General features: G+C 42.2%; 1 protein-coding gene across 1 annotated transcript; it reads left to right on the forward strand.

The window, feature by feature from the left end:
• The first annotated feature begins 371 nt into the window (after nt 1-371).
• tafa5l (TAFA chemokine like family member 5, like) lies at nt 372-16,747 on the forward strand. Its single transcript, XM_083674834.1, has 5 exons — nt 372-1,015; nt 5,792-5,941; nt 8,474-8,601; nt 14,345-14,390; nt 16,389-16,747. The coding sequence occupies exons 1-4, from the start codon at nt 919-921 to the stop codon at nt 14,366-14,368; spliced, it is 399 nt and encodes a 132-aa protein (XP_083530960.1). The 5' UTR covers nt 372-918; the 3' UTR covers nt 14,369-14,390; nt 16,389-16,747.
• Nucleotides 16,748-22,614: the final 5,867 nt, after the last annotated feature.

Raw genomic sequence — 22,614 nt, forward strand, 5'->3', positions numbered from 1 at the left:
AGCGAGTAGATAAGCCACCATCGATTCTTTACTCGCCGTCCTGTCAAAATGAGGATTGATATTCATTGTAAACGGGCACGCAGGGCAGCATTCTGGGACTTGACTGGGTGACTCGCTTCATAATACAACGACATTTCTGGAGCCAGTCAGTCCCTGGATCATTAGCAGGGGGAATGCCAAGTCGAATTCATACAGGTGAAAAGACTTCCGCAGAGATGCAGAGGACGAATCATTTTTAATCATCAAACTACAATACAATTGGGATGTTGTGGATTTAGAGAATTAAGTTTAACATCATAGTCATATGTTTCCATATAATGTAATGGCATTTTGTTTTAAATAACTTTAATTGCTGTCGAGGTTTAGCCTACTCTCATCTGAAGGTAGAGTGGACACGGAATAGTGGTGCGTCATTCAGGCGCAAAGAAGCTGCTTGCGGAGATCTTGGGCTTCTTCGCCTCTTGCAACGCTTCTTGCAACCATTGGTACGTGGAATCCCCGCTCTGCAGTCCGAGGATAAACCTGTAACCACCGCCTCTACAGCCTACTTAACTCCGGGGATGATTATTTACTTCATCGCGCCGATGTTTGATGAGAATTTTCTCCTAAATATTAATATGAAAACCAGATTTCAAAACTTGCCACATTGACTTCTCATTTTGTCTAAACTTGGGTTATGCGTCGATCGTTGCTTCCCACTGCATAATTGATAGAGAGATAAAGAGGGATTTTAATACAGGGATATCTTGTCAATCATAATTTTCAGGGTTTCCTTCCTAATTTGCCCCTCAAAATGGATGGCAACTACGGGCTATCGAAACACCATTGGAATAAGTCTACACCCTTTAGTAATTTCGACCACATTAATATTTGACCACCTAACAAGTGGGAATAAGGGATATACAAGAAGACGGGAGGATGCAGACTGGAATGAAGACGCTCTCCGCAGGTGGAGGAGCGTCACTTTGCTGCCTTCTGCTCCTGTGGGTAATCTACTCCCACCTCCTGAGAGAAGGTAAGTGTATATAATGTAATGGTGACTGCATTACTTTCTTATGAAAGGGGCCAGATGGAGAAAGATCATTGTCACACTATACAGCTTTGCATCTCAGTGTAAGCTCATCCCCAGGCATAATTCCAGCTTATTTGCTGTGATTTTGTGAACATGTGAACATCAAATTACCCTTGCCTGGTAGAGGTGAGGATTATTCATATTCGTGACACAGATGCTTGAACAAATACTTCAGTGTGCTGTGGGGTATTATTCCTCTGTCACTGCTTTTTAATTTCATACCGGTTTATATTGCCATGCCATGACAGTAGTCAAGCCTGCTGAATAATGTATGCAGTGGTGCAATTACACCTTCATACAGTACTTCCACGGAATGGAGGAAACACTACACTGGCTACTGACCTGTAATATCCTCCAACAATATTTAGGAATTTGTCAAGAAGTTAGGGGGAGACCAAAGCTAACTTGGTATGCTCAATTCCTATCTCCATTCTCCATCATGTTCTATTAACGATTAATTCCTTTATGTTCATCTGACATTACCCAAATGTGTCTGTTATCACAATGTCCTATTGTATGTCTGTTCTGTTGTCACTATACCGTTGTTCTCTCTCTCGAATCGTCAGCATTTTCTTATAGTAACTGGAAAAAGGATTTTACTTTCTTCAACCCAATATTATTGACATCATCAAAATAAAATAATACAGGGGATTACCATCACATTCGAAATTAACCAATCGATCGAGTCGTGTCTTTGACAACCCCCTCCTGTTCACAATTTGAAAGCCCTTAGACTGTCTAAGGCCTTAACCCGATTATCACCAGATAATTTATTCCAGAATAATTATCATTCTCAATACTGGTTTGGACCAACACTGGTAATACAGCTGCAATGGTTAACCTAGTACATGCAAAAAACTAGTAGAAAGTCCACCCATCCAATGTATTTCCTTCGGAGGCTACATGCTGCATGTGAATTGTTGCGTCTCAAGTTTTCTCCTTCTGCTCTGACTTACAGCAATTAGAGTCCTTTGGTTTCACAAGTCAGGTCTGATAGGCTACCCATTAGTGTGAGAAAACACATCCCCTCTTTCCTGTGAGCCTGTGACAGAACATACAGTACCTTAACACCTCACCCTACATGGCTGCTCAGTGCTCCTAGGTCCCACGTCCACCTACACCTTCCCTGGAGACCTCAGTAACAAAGAGAGCACTTGGAGCGGGCTGTAGTGAATCGTGTCGTGACTGCATCGCCTCTCTACATAGTTGTACCATCCGTCATGGGGGCAGCGACAGGAAATCAAAGTGCAGTAGCCTGTCCTCTCACGCCATTGGGACCGCGCCCACTCAGATAGATGATCTGTCAACATGCTCCACGCTGCTAGTTTAATCAACAATACATTTAGAAATGTCTGGAGGTCCTCACAGGTGCTGATGATTCCAGTTCAGTGGTGCGGTCACCGACTAGGCAGCAACCCCTCTCTCCACTTTTTAACCTCAAACCTCTGTGGTGGATTTGGGTCAGAGGAGAGGTTGGAGAGAGAGAGAGAGAGAGAGACTTTTCTTAGATTGATACGTTTGAGGAGTTTGTCATTGAAAGTGTCTGCCCTTTGTGGTTGGTGGCAAATTGCAGGGGTGGTCTGATCTTTTCTGTCGAGAGCCAGTGTGGGTGCAGACTGTGTTCCTTTCAACCAAGTAGTGGCGCGCCTGATTCAACCAATTACGATCTTGATTGAATACTTGTTTGACAAGTTGAAGCAGGTGTGTTACTGCTTGGTTGGAACAAAAGCCTGCACCTACATGGATGAGATTGACTACACCTGACAGGCCTAATGGTGAGTTTGCTGGTACCGGTATGGACTACCCCATTATGTTATGCTCAAGGCCTATAATGGGAGGATTTCAGTCTCTAACTCAGCAGTGAGCAATCAGGGAGGAGGATGGCTTTGATTATGACCTTAGCCTTAGACCTGAGTTCTATTTCACTTCAGCTGTTTGCATTTTTGCATTGATATTTTCTTTGTGGAATGCTTTGGAGTGGAAAATGCTTGTTTACAGGGAGAGAGTTATATCCACGAAGTGCTGTGTCCCATTCAATTTCCTGCCAGCGTTGTAATAGATGTGCATTTTAAAGGTATAGTTCATCTAAATGACAAAATTAGGCTTATGGTCCCTTTCCCTTAAAGTTCTACATGGGCCAAAATTAAATCACAATCGTGATTTGGACTGCCAGTATGCTAACAGCAGCAATGATGACTCAAAACAAGTGAATACCTGTAGAACATGCAGTAGTAGCATGCTGCTATTTTAATGAAAATGAAATCGCCACAATATAATTTCAAATCGAGTCAAAAAGCTTCATGAACCATTTTGAAGTCAAGTAAATGTATAACATTCAACAGTGATACTATTTACCTTTGGAAAAACATAATTTTGAAGCCAACCTATGTTTTCCACAAGCCCATAGTACTGTATATGTTACCTCAAGGGTTGCATCGCTAAATGACTTGATTTCAAGTGACTGAGGTATGAACCCAGGATAAATTTTACTGTATGTAGATGAAGGTTATATTACTAGTCTCAGACGTCCGTAGCCACTCAGGTCATGGCTAAAAGATTTGCATTCATAGTTTTTGTCGCTCCGGTGCTCTGCTGGCCTACTTGCATAGGAACAGGAGACCGTGGAGGTGGTGGTAGTGACAGGAGGCAGAGAAGGACTGGTGCCCTTCTAAATGTGTCCCACAGTGCTGTACGTATCAGAGTGTGATGACATGTACATTACTGGAGGTATGTATGTCAACTCCCAGGCATCCATGAAAACAACACCCAGCTGTCAGTCATGGCATAGGATTAAACATACAATGAGGAATATTAATTTGTGTGTGCGTGCATGCGACACAGATGGCTGTATGTGTACATGTTTGTGTATGCACACTCAGATGCCTGTAAGTGTACATTTCAGTCTGTGTGTGTATGTGTGTGCACAATTCAGCGATAAGGTCATTCGCCTACGCTTCTAGTCCTGGGAGCTAGGCAGTCTCTCCACTCCATAGCGGGTGCCATAGCCTGTAGATGTCATCTGTGATAGAAAGCAATGCCCTGGCGACCCATGTCCATCCCTCACTCCCTGTGCCTGCCCCACCGCCATATGTGCATTTCATCATTTGAAATAGAGACGAGGCCAAGTGCCTTCACGCCATAAAGTGACAGAAAACCCCTGTCATATGAATTAACTCCCCTCGGCATGATGGAATGACTGCTGTAGCTGAGGGCACATAAAGAGTCCCTCTTACTCTCTCTACCATCACCCTCCCTCCCTCATCCTCTCCCTCTCCCCCCTCCCCTCCCTCCCTCCCTCCCTCCCTCATCCTCTCCCTCTCCCCCCTCCCCTCCCTCCCTCTCCTCTAGCCTTATCGCATGTGGCCCATTCATCTGTTAGCTGTTGAAACATGGGAGAGGGCACAGATATGTCTCCCTGCAGCACGGGGAGTTGACAGAGTAGGGACATGGTTGAAAGAAGGTGTGTGTCTGTGTGTGCGTCTGTGTGTCTGTGTGTCTGTGTGTCTGTGTGTGTGTTTGCAAAATGAGCTTGAGTCCAGTCAATGTGTGTCCAAGGCCCCATAATTTTTATTCAGTGGTTGTTGGTGATAAGTGTAGGGGAGTTATGAAGAGTGATAGTGGGAGTCTGTTGGGATTGGAGTGATTGGGATTGGTAGACTGCTACAGTAGCTTCTCAGTTTATACAGATGGTTTAGTAATGCTGTATCGAGGTATTGATGGGTATTTTTTAGTTAAAAGAATTCAACAACATTTCTACTTACCATGTTTTAATCAATACAAAAGAAACAAAGGAGTCATTATTATGTAATAATTACATAATTGATACTAAAATGTTATTTTGTAATTTCAAAGTCCTCCCTGACATAATAACAGCCCACCACAGTCAAAACTATATTTCAAATGATATAAATTGTAAAAGGCCATGCAGGGGTCTTTCCTCCTGTGTACCATCATTTACTCTAACAAGTCAGGTTAATTTTGTAATTCTTCTGCTCCATTTGCATTGTCGTTGTATGTCGACTGTTCACCGGGAAGGGCTTACACAGGAAAGACTGCTTTTCTGACTCAGATGTGTGCGAGGTTATAGACCAGATAACAGTGTGGTCATCAGCAATGCTGTAAATGCCTGATTGGTTGGTGGGGATGGGGGTGAAATATAGTGGCTCAAGAGTTTGGGCTTAAATTGAACCCAATACTATTACAACCCTATTAACCCTATTCTTGGTAAGATGTCAGATGTTCATTCCAGGGAAAGAAGCTATGCCCTAGCCACTTTTTCTCAGATTCCCCATATAGAGAAATATATATAAATGTATACAGTATATAGCTCTCCTTAACCCTAGACCTACCAATGGTGTTAGTGCTGGCAACACAGAAGTTTGTTTGTTCAATTCCCACAAGGAATACATATAGGGCCTATTGAGGGCCTGTTGACCTAGGCTATAGAGAAAGATTTGGATTCAAATTCCACCTTCCAAGTAGTCAACTTGATTTAAGAATTCAGAATATTCTGTGGAGATTTGCCCATTATTCATGCTCTAACATGCCGTGTAAACTGCATAATCCTTCTTATTGGTTGAAACAGCACTGGTCAAACCTTCTCTATAAATGGCTCTGATACTGACTATGTGTTTGTTAAGTAAGTTTTATCTAGAGCAATATCTAATTTACAGTGATGAAATGCAATGTCATATCTTGTAATGTCCCCGTTCTTTGCAGGCCAGTTGGCGGTGGGCACCTGTGAGATTGTGATGCTGAACAGAGACAGCAGCGTGCCTCGGCGCACCATTGCTCGCCAGACTGCCCGCTGTGCCTGCAGACGAGGGCAAATCGCTGGCACCACACGGGCCAGGCCTGCCTGTGTAGATGGTGAGTGGACCTGCCTGCCTACCTACCTACCTACCTACCTACCTACCTTCTTATGAGAAGACACAAACTTGTAATGCCATCCCATTCCAACGCAGATTGCTAAACGTTCAAAGTTAGGTCCCACCTTTCCATGATAACCTTTATCTAAAATTGAGGTCAACATGACCCCAACCAGACAAATGAGCAGCCATATGGGCGTATTGACCTGGCCTATCTGATCTCCACAGTGTTTTTTAATGCCTCTGCAGACAGCTCCTCATAACACTCCAACGATGCTATTTAACAAAGAGAGAACTCTGAATACGGCAGCAGAAAATGGATTATTATTATTATTATTACTGGCTGCTCTTTAATGCTCCATTAATAGCGAGTACATTAACAATGGACCTGTTACTGGTAGGCTGGCAGACAGCAATACCATTATGGAGGGTGGGAATTTGGATTTTGAATATGGAGGGTTCTGTCAACGCATGTCTTCATGGAATTACAGCACTAAGACACACATGAAGACAGTAGTGTCATCAATGGATTTGTGTCAAGGGTGACGCCGTTAAAAGGAAGTGTTGAGGTTTGAGGTTGAGGGTTGAGGTTGATATGGAGGAGTTGGAATGCTGGTTAGAGTTTCTAGTCAGCATGGGTGTTGGTGTCTGCTCTCTCTCTCTCTCTCTTCACCTCTTTCTCACTTGTCTTGTTTTCTGACAGGCCCAGCTAGTAGATAGTCCTGGTGAGATGGGGGGGGCTGGGCTGGGCTGAGTTGGTTGGCAGTGTCTGCTAGGGGACAGATGGTCACATGTGATCTGAGGGAGTACAGAGACAGTGACAGGAGAGTTGGCTGGCCCACAGGACCCCACCACAGCTGACAACCCCAGGCCTGCAGTCAGCCAGTATAGATGGGACAGGATTGACAGAGATGATGGCCACCACCTCCCAGGTGTCACAGCTTCACACCTGCCTATGACACCCCCAGCTGGTTCAGCTCAGTCCTGTTCTTCTGGGTAAAGGCGTTTGTCACCCTGTCCAAGACGACTAGCATTGTGTAGGAGTAACGCCACCTATTGGGTTAAGGGGAAAGAGCTGAAGCTCACCCATGGGTAGGATAGACTGTGGTATGTATCCAGTAAGTGCTTTTTGGATGTTGTTTTATCTAAAGTTTTTTTTTTTTTTTTTAATCACTTCCCTGCCTACAAGAGAGTGCCTTGCTCTCGGAAATGTACCGATTTTCTCTTATAATTTATATATGAAGTTTTTCTTCGTATTTCCCTTCTTTTTTGTGGAACCTGTAGCTGTGTATGCTACAGCATAGTGCTCTACAGTTAGCCTGTACATATGCTGCTTTGCAAAGTCAGCATTATTGGTTTATAGCCTTGGAAATTGAGTTTTGCTGTCACATAATACACTCGTAACTACATTTGCGAGTGACTGATAAATCCTTTGCTTTGTTGTACCTAGTGGATTGCTCTGGAAATCAAATTCTCTGGGGAATATTGCAATGATCAGGGGTAAGATAGCTGAGCTTTTTCATTTGATAAATGGAAATTTGAAGGTAAAATAATTGTTTTCTCTTTATTTCTATGTGTCTACTTTCATAATACAGTAGTGGAGGATGGTTATTGTTGTGTTCAGGCCAGGGATTATAATTACTGTGCAGACAGCATTCCTTTCTCTGCAGCTGTGTATGTGTATGTGTATGTAAGCGTGTGTCTATGAATAGGTAGCGTGAATGACACACAAAGGGCAGCTAGATCCGGCTCAAAGCACCTGAGCTGATATGACTGGTATTTAAGGCTTGGACCAGGGTTACCCTTTGCAGTCAAATGCCTAAACCACCCATAAGGGACACTATGTTCCCCTCCTCCCTCTCCAACACTGCCTATGCTTCCACTTTCTCTATCCTGACCTGACGTTATTTTGTGGTAAAATAAAGCACTTGGGAGCAGCAGATTCTGCGTGCGGGCTAGATAAGTGAAGGATGTTCATATCTATTTTTGATTCCACTTTCTCTGAGGACATTCAAGACTACAGTCCCTCTCTTTCAGTTTGTCTCTTCGGCCCACCGAGCATCCTCAGGGGGACCTTTGCTAGTAGGCAGGAACAACAGCCTGTGCCAGGTCCGGAGAGGACAGATAACCTTTGAAGAGGCTGTACCACACTGTATGAGGAACAATCACTGTTTATCAGTGTCAACAAAAGAGAAATGCTAATTCAATGTCATCGGGGCATATTACAGAGAGAACAAAAACAGCATTGCTGTTGTTACAATGTTTTTGAAGTCACAATGAAATATATTGTTCAATCTTTCTCATATTTGAACTATTTGGTTCAATATAACATTTTGGTATGGCTGATCATTGATTGTTGGACAGGGTGGATGAACAAATACATCCACCTCTTGTCCCTAACTATGACAGACACTGTATCTATGAACTGTCGTGTGTGTGTGTGTGTGTGTGTGTGTGTGTGTGTGTGTGTGAACTATTTTATTTATATAACTTTGCCTTTATCCGTCTATCTCCCACCCCCTGCTCCTCCCAGCGCGTATTGTGAGGAGCAGACAGTGGTGTGAGATGGCTCCCTGCATGGAGGGAGAGGTGTGTGGCCTTCTCTTCAACCGCTCAGGCTGGACCTGTACCAAAGGCAGTGGTCGTATCAAGACAGTCACGGTAAGACTTGGAGTCATGTATGAAATCACGTTGAAAAATTGAGAACTGCCTTTAGCTTTGGGACAGAAATGACGGGGGGCATGTTATTAAGGTAATGTGTGAGTGTATTGTGACAGTTTTCATCGTTAATAACTTGGAAGTTATCGTCCTGAAAATACTGGTTACCAGAGTACTGTTTATTTTTTTACCTCAAAGTAGTGTGTGTGTGTGTGTGTGTGTGTGTGTGTGTGTGTGTGTGTGTGTGTGTGTGTGTGTGTGTGTGTGTGTGTGTGTGTGTGTGTGTGTGTGTGTGTGTGTGTGTGTGTGTGTGTGTGTGTGTGTGTGTGTGTGTGTGTGTGTGTGCGCGCGCGTGTGAGAGAGAGAGAGACTGTCCACATTGCCAGGTACACACAGAGTTTACGTCCACCCAGTGACTGTGTATTTGATGTATTTCAGTGTGCATTCTACTGTCTGCAAGCTCGGGGGAGCTTCTGCAGATTTCATGCTTCAATTCTCATGGCTACATTATCTGATCTGACAGGAGTTGAGTTAATATTTACTGTCTGTAAATGGCTGAAATGTTGATGACTTGTTACTTGAGGACCTCATATGAATGGTGAATTACTGTACACTGACTTTTGGGGCAAGAATGTTGAGTATGCCATCATGGATGAAAAGCTGAAGCGCTGACTGCAAGACTTTGAATGGATAAAATGTTCTGGAAGATGGATGATGATGATGAGAGATGCGTAAAAAGGGCTGAACAGGGGATGGAGAGAGAAAGACAAGATAGTAAGCCAGACAGAAGGAGTAACAGACTGCATTGGGCGAGCAGCCAGCCAGCCAGCCACGATGTGTGCACCTGTGAGTGTAATGTGTGAGTGTATTGTGACAGTTTTCATCGTTAATAACTTGGAAGTTATCGTCCTGAAAATACTGGTTACCAGAGTACTGTTTATTTTTTTACCTCAAAGTAGTGTGTGTGTGTGTGTGTGTGTGTGTGTGTGTGTGTGCGTGTGTGTGTGTGTGTGTGTGTGTGTGTGTGCGCGTGTGAGAGAGAGAGAGACTGTCCACATTGCCAGGTACACACAGAGTTTACGTCCACCCAGTGACTGTGTATTTGATGTATTTCAGTGTGCATTCTACTGTCTGCAAGCTCGGGGGAGCTTCTGCAGATTTCATGCTTCAATTCTCATGGCTACATTATCTGATCTGACAGGAGTTGAGTTAATATTTACTGTCTGTAAATGGCTGAAATGTTGATGACTTGTTACTTGAGGACCTCATATGAATGGTGAATTACTGTACACTGACTTTTGGGGCAAGAATGTTGAGTATGCCATCATGGATGAAAAGCTGAAGCGCTGACTGCAAGACTTTGAATGGATAAAATGTTCTGGAAGATGGATGATGATGATGAGAGATGCGTAAAAAGGGCTGAACAGGGGATGGAGAGAGAAAGACAAGATAGTAAGCCAGACAGAAGGAGTAACAGACTGCATTGGGCGAGCAGCCAGCCAGCCAGCCACGATGTGTGCACCTGTGAGTGTACTGTAATTCTGCCTGTGTGTGTGTGCTCCCGCTGCACCTGCAACCCTTTCTAAATGCAGCAGCCCCCTGCCCCCCCCCCCCCCCCCCCAGAGCCCATAACAGAGCCAATGCCAGGTCACACACTCTGGGCTAACCCACTAATGGAGTTTGCATATGCAGCATGCTCCAATGCCAGCCATCCATTAATATGAATAACTCACAGGCCCCAAAACAAGCGGGCAATTTGTCTTCACTAGCGAGCTGCTGAAAGGTTCAAATATGATATTCTCTGGAGTGAATGGCCCGGCGGGGAAGGGGTGGAGAATGTTGCTCCCGACTTCACACACCTGATGGGAGGTCTTTTTGAGAGACCATGTCACCATGTTCAGCCTGGTCTTATGCATGGGAGTAATATGTTTGTTACAGGGTTGAGGAGAGGGAAAAGAAAGGGTGGTCAAGGTGGATTGATTAGGGTGAGGGTTAGGCAAGAGAGAATGGCAGTGAGAGTTAGCTGTCTTTCTGCGTTGTGGATCAGGTTTGCTAGCTCTAGCTAGCTATAATGCTCTCTGTGTGTGTATGAGGTCACTGCAATTAGTGTGTGGGGTGATAATCCTATCATGTTTTTTGCAGAATACAAAAGACAATGCTATCACCGCAAGAGTATTGCAGACAATGTTCCTTTTAGCAGGAAAAGGTTTGCTCAGGAAGATTTCATGAACTAGGCTTGAGTAATTGACACATTAGTAATTGACACATAATAAGGTGAGTGTATATTTTCTATGTCCACACAGCAATTCTCAATCCTCAGGTATTGTGGGGACTAGAGAAAATTCAGGCATGCATGAATCCCTCACAGGGGCCTCAAAACAAGCAGCCAATTTGTCTTCAAAAAAATTCAGTCATGATTTTCAAAATAAGTAGATCTACAAAAGGAACAGCACATATAGGGGGTCCTTTGCTAAGTCCCATGTAGGCCTACTTGTTTTGGTGGCTCATCCTTAGACACTTACACAGCACTCAAAGTTACTTTGATACCCCCTGCTCCAAAATCCAAGACGACGGACTTCAAACTGAGCACTGTGCTCAAAGGAATGAAAAGGCCCCTGTAATTTCCCTCATGTAGTGTAGTATACTGCATGCCTAAGAGTGAGAACTGTATATGGAGTGATATCAGTACAGAGAGAGGGAGGGAATATTGTATTTTAACAGGAAATAGGCATAGGTTTGGAAAGAGGGGGAGGGTGGGATAGAAGCATTATGGATAAATGAAAACACAGAAAGAGGTGTTAAGATGAAAATGTTACATTTTACTCCCGTATGTGTGTCCTCTTCTATTTGATGTTATAATAGCCTTTATGTTTTAGTTCCATTTTGAGAGCGAGTTAATGTTAACTTGTTGAACCTGATTGTTGAATGACTTGCTGTATTTGATGTCTCCCAGGGCATAAGTCTTATAAGCAACTTGTTATTCGTATTCCCATCTCTGGTGCTGCCACTCCCTATTAATTCAGACCGTTTTTCCTTTTATTTTTGCCTCGCCGTTGTTATCCCTCTCTTGTTCCTGTCGGGCGGCCTCTGTGAACGCAGCCCTTTTCCCTGTCACTTACAGCACATTTACAATGTTACCCATTGGAAGTTCTGTCATTGGCTGGTTTTACTCACCCAGTTTTTCACCCAGAGTACTCGTGTGTGGTGTGTGAAAGTATGATATCCGACCTGGGGAATATATCCGGTTTGGCTATAAATGTTCTGAATCCTGCAAATAGAGATTTAGTGTATAGAATGGCTATAGTTATGCTAATCCACGTGACAGAGAATCAGGTCTGCTCTACAGTACATACCATACCGTTTTTCTATCATACAATGTTCTGGATCGTATGTATCCAGCTGAATACCGTCCTGGATATGACTGCACTAAAATCAATCACTGGCCCATTGGTTTATCTATCAATGTGATAATTCACAGTCACCATGGTAACCCATGCATTTTTATAATTGTGTCCTGGTACAGTATGACATGATCATCACTATACACATTCATCCAGAGCAATGCATAATGTCCTGTTTTGCTGCAGGTCACAATCACAAAATATGCAAAAACAAAATGGGGACCAGATGTTAGATGACGTTGTTCCATTCTAATTCATGTTGATGTGTTTGTTTGGAATTGTGCGTAAACTTTGTTCCTCGGTCTGCTACCATGCACTCAGGCATGCTTGTATTTGAAGCTTTGACTCCCGGCCTAAAATAGCAGCTCTGGTGGCTGACTGTTAGTGGCTGGGAGGTTGATGAGTCTTTTAGATGATGATAACCCTAGCAAAGCTCACTCCAGGATGCTTGCACAGCACTGTGGAGTCCACTTGAAATGCCGGGCAGAGAAGGGAATGGGATTCTTAGTCATTGCTGTCATGGCACAATTGCCTGCAGTCTCTACAATGGCCGGGAGAACTGTGAGGGTGAGAATGAGTGTCCTTGCTTGAACCATCACTGGCTAATACAGTGTTTTCCAAACTAAGCTGCAATAATTGCCAAAAGCTATGCAACCGTGCTGTAGGGGGTACTTGGAGAAACAGTTTGTTATGGTGGATTTTTATAGTGTTTTTATATGTTTGTATACACAACCTATTTTGTATGACTTAATGACGAATTTGCCTCTTTCAGCCACCAGTATTGTTTAGTAACTCAATTAAAGTAATTAACAACACTCATTAGTCTGTTTCAGTGGCTCTCAATCTCTCTCTCGCGCGCGCGCCCGCATGCACGGGCTCTCTCTCTCCCCCCATCCATTAGTGTTTAATTTGTCTTGGGTGTCTTTGGTTTCCTGTCATGTAAACACTGGGCATTGCTCAGCTGTGTGTTTGCCAGTGGAACTGGCCACTCTCTCTCTCTAAACCTCCTCTCAGGAGGCCCCTCTGACCTTGTTAGCCTTTTAATTAGTGGGAGCAGTTAACAGTGCCGACCGCCACTGCTGACTCACCACTTTCTCGTCCCTGAGTCCAACACAATCAATAGCTAAGAGTGGTGGTGAGAGAGGAGCACTCTATTGTTAGAGAGGTACCGTACCGGTGTTGTCTTTGAAAGAAGTCCAGGAGAAAAGTGCCAATGTCATATTAATATCTACTTTTCTGCTCTGTGGTCTTGTACTTTTATCATAAATAACAAGTTGTTAGAATTCCTCTCACATATCAGTAGAGAATGGTCCAGGCATTCAGTTTAGAAATCAAATCAAGAAAAGCTTGGGCATGCTTGCAGGATTCTATTGTGCTCTTATGAGGTTTTCTCCCCCCCCTCTCCCTTTTCTTGTTTTGATTTGAAAGATGCAGTAGGAGTACTTAGCATTTAGATGACATGTTAGAGAAGGGGTGCGATGGATCAGCTCTGCTCGGAAGAAGTGTTTCTCTGATAGACAGACAGACAGACAGACAGACACAGACAGACAGACAGACGGGTGGGCAGTGGAATACCAACTCTGCCTACTGCTGCAGGAATCCAGCAGAGCAGAGGCTGCTGGGAATGCCAATGCCCCGTTCAAAGGCCTGTCTCCCATCGCTGAACTCAACTGGCTGAACACCCTATTACTTTCCTGATTATGATTAGCTTAGCTGTTATCCCCTCACAGAGTATCTCATTGCCCACATCTAGAAAACACTAGTGGTTGAACTTGCCCCCCTCCGGCAAAAAGGCAAACAGTTCTTTTTGATGTCCTACCAGTGAAAATTAGACATACACTTTCATGACTGAAGGGAAATACATTAGTGCTTATTTACAGAGAATTGATCATGAAGAGCTTCTTTTTTAAGAATCCCTTTAATGTTGCACCATGCAGCAAACATATGATTTTGTATTTGTTTTGTTTTGTTTTTATTTTAAATGTGGATCATATTCTGACCATTAAATTCTGACAGTGGAGAAGTGTCTTGCCACATGGACCTCCTCCAGGTCCATGTGTCAATATGGACCTGTCATTTCTTGCTAGTATTTCTTGGTCAGAGAGAAGCTAGGCCCACAGAGGACATAAAAAGTGTGAAATGATGAATAACCTTGAGTTTCCATCATCTAGCCTTAGATATACAGTAATTGAGAGTCTTGCCATCTGTGCCTCAAAATGGCCATATGTTTCGCTTCGTGCTATTGGCTATTTTGCTGGAAAAATAAAAATGTTAGTTTCCAATGATAAAGGAGAGAACAGTCTGTCCATATGTTTCTCTGCCTGACCATTTCTTCTCTCTTCCAGCCTTTGCCTAAGGAGCCGTCGTAAGGAGCTCAGAAACAGTGGTTAGGTGAGTCTGCCTCAGGCTATTGTCTTAAATTGTGTTTGTCTTTCACTGCAAGAAAATATTGTGAATTTGTAGCGTTTGATGCCAGTTTGTTTCTACTTCAGCCAATTTAGCCAACAATTTCTCTGTCTTGCTATACAAATCAACATTAGACATGTTACATTTAGCTTGCCCTGTGCCCTGTCGGGAGGGATTTGCACATATTCCTGTCTTTAGTCTCAAAATCCAAATCCTGACTACCCGATGCTTTACCTGCTTTGATACAATGACTTGACTACTGTAAGTTCTTGATCCTCTCAAAGTTGTCAGCCCTTTAAAAATAACAATGGGTTTCGCATGTTAGAGGCAGAGAGCAGCTAACCCTCCTCCATTCCTAATCTAAATCACTAAAGCTAGAAGGTAACACTCCTGTTATGGATCAGCATAAAACAATATAGGCAACTCCATTCTATATCATTGGAAATGTTTCTTTTAGTAAGAGATTATACATAATTTATGGTATTTTATGCAAGAAATTTGGTTTGAAGCATGAAAAAAGGGTCAAAAAGAAAAATCAAATGAAGCAATAGTGGTAGAAGACTAGAAGTAACTAAATGTGAATGGTTGCAAATTCCTAAAGCCCAGAGAGGCAACTTCAAAGGACAAGGCCACTTCAAATGGCTACATTGTATAAGTGGACTGAGAAAATACACTGTGGAGCTATTTTTAGACTGAGAAGGATAATAACTACAGTAAGACCCAAATTCAATCAAACACACTGCAGTAAACTCCTACTGTGGAAAAATCCCTGAATTATTGTTGTTTTGTTTCAGAGAGTAAACACTGACAAAAAAAACCTGAAACAAAAAGAAAAATTGCCTAAAACAGGGTGTGTTGGTGAGGCGCCGTTTAGGCCTTGTGCTCCACCAGTAATCAAGTCAAACGGCACAGCAACAGTGTAGTTTTCCCGTATCAATGGTGTGTGTGAGAGCAGGTTTGATTGAATTCCAGCTAAAAATATGACTGTATGAAGGGAGTGGGAGCAGCTAAATCTGCATGCCTATGTCTTGCAGCCAATATTCTAAGATTGATTTTCCTTTTTCCAAAGAGAAAACAAAATGAATCACAGACAATTACCAGGGACAGGCAGAAAAGGGGGCATCATAAATATTTATTTGCCAGGGCTTCAAATACATGAACATTTGTTGCAGATTTGCAGACTCATTTTTAAGTTTATGAAAGATTCATATGGGCAATCTAGAGTGTCAAATCTTTCCATTGTCTCTGTGAATCATTTATATATGTGGAATGATAGATACCTGTATTACGTTATTACATTTTTATGATATGGTTCTATTATTATTACATTTAATTTAATAAGGGAATTTAATCATCTCAACTAACTGTGGAATTAAAGTTAATTAAAAATCTATCATTAGGTTTGCAGTGTTAGAAATAACATACCTACACCTTGTACACTCTCTCACTCAGTGTCTCTCTCCCTCTCTCAATTCAATTTAATTCAATGGGGCTTTATTGGCATGGGAAACGTATGTTTAAATTGCCAAAGCAAGTGAAATAAACAATTAAAAATGAACAGTAAACATAACACACTGTAAATATTTTTAAAAAGAATAAAGACATTTGAAGTGTAAATGTAAATATACAATCAGAAATATACGGTAAACACTGCATGAAGACATTTCAAATGTTATATTATTTACTATGTACAGTGTTTTAACAATGTGCCAATAGAGTGTGAATGGCAAAGGAGCGTATAGTTCCGTTGGTGTTTGTGCTCCCTTCCTTGGTTGTCCTTTTCTTATGGCAACAGGCCACAAATGTATCCCCTGTGCGCACTGCAGTATTTCAATTAAGAGATACAGATCCACACATATTGATAGACTACTGTATGATCTGGGGGAAATATGTGTTTATTTTTATCATCATACATTTGACTCTCTCTCTCATTCTCTCTCTCTCTCTCTCTCTCTCTCTCTCATCCCTTGCCCCCCATTGCAGGTTTATTGACATTCATGGCAAAAGGGGAATAGAAGCCGACAACCAGGTTAGATCGTTGTGTCCGTTTGCCAGTTTTAGAGCTCCGACAAATAACCGCCCCCTTCCCTCAATATGTGGACCCCCTTCCCTCAATAAGTGGACCCCCTTCCATGAGACAATAAAAGTCTACCAATGGTCCAAAGTTCAGACAGATTCCTAACTGCCCATGAAAGCAACACATAACAGCATCGTCATTGGAACGAAGTACACACCACAAACTGAAACAGACAAATACTACAGTACATAACCTGTATTACTTCAGCACAGCAAGCAGGACATCATTGGGAGTGTATAGGAAATAATGAAGTAAGGAAATTACCTTTTGGCCACATGAAGACATTGTTTTGGTGACTTGGTTTAGACTCTTCAGCAGTTCGTTAAACATTGACCCCTTTCTTTAGATGATTCATGTACAGTATTATAGGTTTTGAGAGAAATAATTTATGGTCTTTTCAATCCATTGAAAAAAAGTCTCAGTGGGTTGGTGCACTGATGAAGATGCATGACATTGGTGGATGGAGGAGGTTAGTGGATGCAGGATTTATAACCAACATTCTCTGTCACCGTATGGCTGTACGATTCTGCTCTCCATCCTCCAAAATCACCACTACTCGTCTTGGCTATCTGAGAGTCAGGTTGCAAGAGAATTTTAGATGAAAAGAGAGAGGGGGGGAGAAGATCTGAGAATCCTATGGGAATACGGAGAACATACGCCCAAGTCTCTTTCGACAATGAACGAGGGGAAAAGTCACAATTATGGAGGAGACACTCTTTGATTTGTTGTTTGTCAGAAAGACTTGCTTTGTTTATGTGGTAGGCTGGTGATGCGCCACACTTGATTTTATTCAACTATACTTTAAAAACATGTAATGTTTTGGTCCACATCACCTTTATCAGACCTTCATCCATTAGTATTTGTTAAAGGAGAGAGAGTGTCGCGCCTCACCTTCCTATGCAGTGATTTTGTTGTTTCATACTGCACCTCTGCTGTTGTTGTTGTATAGCACAAACTCCTCCTCTGCTCTTTACCTGGTAAGCCTATATGGGATTGTTTCAATGCACAATTCCCCAAAAAACCTAATGTTTTCCTTACTTACTTATTTACTTACTTTGTGTGTGTGTGTGTGTGTGTGTGTGTGTGTGTGTGTGTGTGTGTGTGTGTGCGCGCCTGCTTGCCTGCCTGCCTCCTGAGATTCACTGTGATTTTTTTTTTTTGTGTCAGTCTTGTTCTTTAGTTTGACACATCCAAAACTGTATTATTGTCAAAGCAAGAACTACTTTGTCACTCTGAGCTCACATTCTTGCACACATCTTGCAGATGTAGGCTATGTTAATTCATATTGTAGGGAATTGTCTTTGATTTAAATTATCATGACAGAAGAATCATGTGTTTTTTAATACATGGATATATTTAAATTGGAAAATGTATGTGACATCATGTAAAATCAGTAAATGTGTCCATATCAATGTGTAATATTCATTAATTCAGTAATGCAATTCAAGTTATTGTTTTAATTGCCTATATTTTGATATACAATACATTGATGTAGTATGAGTGTGCCATTCGCAAAATGCAGCTGCTTATATTTGATATAATGTATACACTCTCACCATATTTTTATGATCTGTGGATATTATGACTTGAATTTACTTAAAAAGACAATGAGCGAGAGGTGAGTATTACAGACATGGTGAGTAGGACCGTACCCAAGGGGGTACTGTATGTGTATCACCACATCTTAATATACTCTGTCGCGTGAGATAACATACTGTGAGCTGTGGAGGCTGTCCTGATATGATCTGTCACAGCAAGACAACACCAAAACAAACCATAATGGATGGAACTAGCCGGCACAAGCATCTGAAATAGAGACAGAGTGGCTGATTAGGACACCCAAACTGGTTTGAGCGGGAGAGATCTATTGTGTGTGTGTGTGTGTGTGTGTGTGTGTGTGTGTGTGTGTGTGTGTGTGTGAGAGAGAGAGTCATCACAAAAGTAAATGTGATCACACTTACCTTTGATTACTCTGAGCTGTACCCATGTAATTTTCTTTCACTCCTTTGTTTTGTATCCAACACAAATAAAATGTTCCTTTGACTTTGTACAATTTCTTGGATGCAGCGCTGAAACAACATGAGACAAAATGCAGGTAAAAGATATGAATGGTAGAAAACATCAAAGAAAGAAGAAAGGCCTGCAAGGAGAGCCTCAGTCTCTCTACTCAGGATGTGATCTCCCTAGTCTGCAAGGTACTGTACATTACTTTAAGCTGTGGTAGACCTTGGAGAGCAAAGATAATGTGTATATACTTATGGTTAAACCATGGTTTAATGAATAAGACTTCAATGGCACAGAAAAACATTGGCCTAACTTTTGCTGTGGATCTGGGTAAAATAAAATAAAATTTAAGTGGTTAAATTTTGGGTCGTTGGCTCCATTTAGCTTAGTGGCTGAATCCTTCCTAATAGTGGATCCATGAATGCACCTAATAAGACACAAACACTCTTGAGGCTTAGACATGATAAACAGCATAGTTGAAAAGAGATGCGCTAAAGAGATGCCAATGACTCACTAGAGGCATTACTGTAGCAAGCGCAGTATTATTACTAGATAGACACTTGCAGGCCAATAGGCCTCTATGTGGGGTAAAAGGAATACAGTACAGAGCACTGGTCTCGGTCTTGACTGATCCCTCGGCTCCAATCAAGTGCTGTATTATTTTCACTGACGCAGCACTGCACATAAACAGAGACAGGGCACTTACTTCCCCTGTTTTCAGCATGAATTGGAACACCACATACTTTCTCTCCAAGTCATATTTATATGGACTTGTTTAAAGCCACAATCTATAAGTTTAATTTCCACTCAAAAGTGGCTTGCCCTGCCAATTGTTTTTAAACTGTGGAGGTGGGATTTGGCAAATGTAACTCAGTCATTGTCACTTGAGTCATTTGAATTCTGTGGTGACCGCCTTCAAAACCACGTTAGGTGGGCACTTAACACATAATTTACATAACTCTGCTATAATTACTGCTCTATTGCAGTTTATAAACAAGTTGTGGAGTTACAGATTATAGCTTTATTAGATACAACGGATGAGGAAAGAAACAATTAATTCAAGTGTACATTAGTCACGCTGAAGATCTGCCAATAGCTGGTAACAATTGTAAGGAAAAGCCACAAAGGAGCAATTTGATTGAAATAACTTTCACCGCTTCAAAGCGTACAATTAGCGATAGGCAGCCTTGCAGTGAGAGGGACTGGGAAAATGGAGAGAACGTGACGCTCCCTGGGTTGTGAATTTTAATGTTGTTTCTTTATGGGTCTTAATAATAGAAGATAAAGGTGTAAAATGGTTGTTTTGCTAGAGCAATACAGCTTATTTATCAACCCTTTGCCCTGCTACTCACAAAGTGCCCTCCTGGATGGTGTTTTTTGTTTTATATAAAAAATGGTTGCCCGACCCCTGTTGTTTCGCATCGCACCCCACCCCCACGGGCCCTTCTTTTGGAAACAGCATCTGCCCTTCCATAGGTCTGCACGGCCCTGCTCTACGGGTTCCCTGGGTTGTGAATTTTAATGGTGTTTTTTATGGGTCTTAATAAAGTATTTTGCTGCTAGCGTTTTATGCAAAGGTGCACAACATCCTTCACTCCCCTCTCTTAGTGAGTCAAGGAGAGGCTTGGGCCGAATTTAGCTAGCGTAGCTGTTATTTTAAGCACAACACAAGGATACACACACACACACACACACAAGATCCTTTTTATGCCACATAACCCAGGTTGGTGGAATTTGTTTTCAGTACACATACACACTATATTTTAACAGTGACAAAGTCAGATTTTCTAGTGTAGTAGGATTCAATGTATTAAATTAATTATCATATAAACATAAAGTAGTAGTTGGCCTATACACTTTCACATTGGTATAATCATTAACACAAATAACGTTATGTGCTGTTGCTTTGCCCAATTGTTCCTCCATTCTGTTGGTATACATGGCATCCTAACACTTCTAAATAGCAAGTGTCCTCTAATTGCTCCAACACAGTCTCCTAGCAAAACATCTAGGCAGAAACGATCGTACAAGGCAATCATACAAGTACACATACTGTATACATGTTACTATAATGTGAAATCTCCCTTCTTCCATGAGGCACATGTTAAACTAAATCATTAGTGAATTAAAAGCATGTCTGTCAAAATAAACGCAACTACGTAATGTAGTATTTTAGCATTAACTTTTAGTGATTATGGTAAGGGTAAGTTGTCAGGGGAAGGTTAAACTGAACACTTTTGTCAAAATTGCCCCAAAGCCGACTCGAACACGCAACAAACCGGTTGCAAGTCTTGGTTATATGCCCTGCCCTGCCTTGCCCTGCCCTGCCCTGCCCTGCCCTGCCCTGCCCTGCCCTGCCCTGCCCTGCCCTGCTCTACCCTACCCTACCCTAACCCCCCTCCTCTACATTACCATACCCTACCCCCAACCTACCTCCTAGCAAAGCATTCTTGCTTTTGTAGCTACCTGCCAGTTTCCATTGCCTGATACATGAATGCACACAGGTTTAGCCGTTAACTACTATCATGTGCAGCCACACGTATCCTGACATGAATTGCTCTTGTGTTACCAGAAGTATTTCCCCCTGTTGGTTTGGGGCAAAATAAGTATTGTATTTCAATAGATGAGATCTATCAAGTGGTGAAAGGACCTGACTGAAGTCTTTAAGTGTATTTAAATAGAGTGTATACACAAAGATGCATCACAATACAATTTGCTCAGAATCAAAGTTTTGTTTTTCCTTTCTAAAAAGTTATTTAAACCCTTTGCGCGCCAAACCCTATGCAAATAACAGATGCTGCATTCAATGCACACCTTGGTGGCCAAGTATCCACCAATGCCTTCTCTTCTACCCCTGATAGTGTTGAGGAATGTGGAAATATTGACCTGGTGACGGAGTAGTAGAGAATTGACTCTGATGAATCTCTGTGTGTGAGATGTATTGGATTTTAGGGGTTGAGTGGCACCATTTAACACTGGGGTCAAAACATTACATGATTGTTTCCTTGCCTCTTCTGCTGTCCATCTGTCCATCCTCCTCATGCAGACATTGAATGAGCCTTTGTGAACAGAATGTGGAAGTGATATACACCTTTGATTGTTATGTGCTCTGATCTTCTTGAAGGTAAAAATAGGTATTTCATTTCCTACCAGTTGTCCTTCATAGTAAGGTCAAGACTCAAGAAGCAAGAAACTTTATAAGAGATAATCTCCAACTCTATAATACTCTTTTTCCTGTATAGTTCATCTCTTGAAAGAAAGGATTATTTTGACTTCTGATAGTATGCTCACACCCAGGTTATATCAACCAGGGGATTAATTTGAGTTAAGTATGAATTGTCATTAAAATTAGTTGTTGTTTTTTTTTGTTGTTTTTTAATTAGACATTATTATACTGTAAGCCAAGCACATGATGGGTGATTAAACAGATTACATACTTGCCCTATGGGAGAAACCTGCTTTCCATGCCTTAAACCTCAACAAACAAATATCCTGTAAATAACTGAGAATATCTGTAAAGTAAACAAAGTCCAGGCAGTTTGTCATTGCCAAACTTGATTAGCTCAAACTCTTGTTGCTCAATGCATTGTCCATGCAATCTCATTTTGGGAATGGGTCCCTTGGGGTTTCAGCTGTGACAGATTGAGGGTGTCAGGAGTGCCTAGAGAGAGAGAGTGTGTGTGTGTGTGTGTGTGTGTGTGTGTGTGTGTGTGTGTGTGTGTGAGTGTGAGTGTGAGTGTGAGTGTGAGTGTGAGTGTGAGTGTGTGTGTGTGTGTGTGTGTGTGTGTGTGTGTGTGTGTGTGCGTGTGCGTGTGCGCGTGCGCGTGCGTGTGCGCGTGCGTGTGTGTGTGTGTGCATGTGTGTGTGCCTGCTTGCCTGCCTGCCTCCCTATGTACAGTATATGTTTGTGGAGGAGGTTAAGTGAATACCAGGGTAGGAGCCTACGGTAGCTGACTGTCTACGAATCGCAAGTCTCCCATCATTTTTACAGCATGAAGCCCAGCCCGATCAATACCCTTGGGGACCCAGCAGCACTGCAACTGACGGAGAGAGAGGGAACAGGGAGAGGGAAGAGAGAGAAGAGGAAAGAGCATCAAACAGATAGGCTCAATGAGTCATTACCATTGT

Source organism: Argentina silus (assembly GCF_951799395.1).
Source record: "Argentina silus genome assembly, chromosome: 8".
NCBI lineage: Eukaryota > Metazoa > Chordata > Actinopteri > Argentiniformes > Argentinidae > Argentina > Argentina silus.

Excerpts from the sequence above, each read along its gene's own strand:
- tafa5l (XM_083674834.1), top strand. The coding sequence starts at position 919 with ATGCAGACTGGAATGAAGACGCTCTCCGCAGGTGGAGGAGCGTCACTT. Across the intron at positions 5,942-8,473 it reads CAGGCCTGCCTGTGTAGATG|CGCGTATTGTGAGGAGCAGA; the intron begins GTGAGTGGACCT and ends TGCTCCTCCCAG. Across the intron at positions 8,602-14,344 it reads GTCGTATCAAGACAGTCACG|CCTTTGCCTAAGGAGCCGTC; the intron begins GTAAGACTTGGA and ends TCTCTCTTCCAG.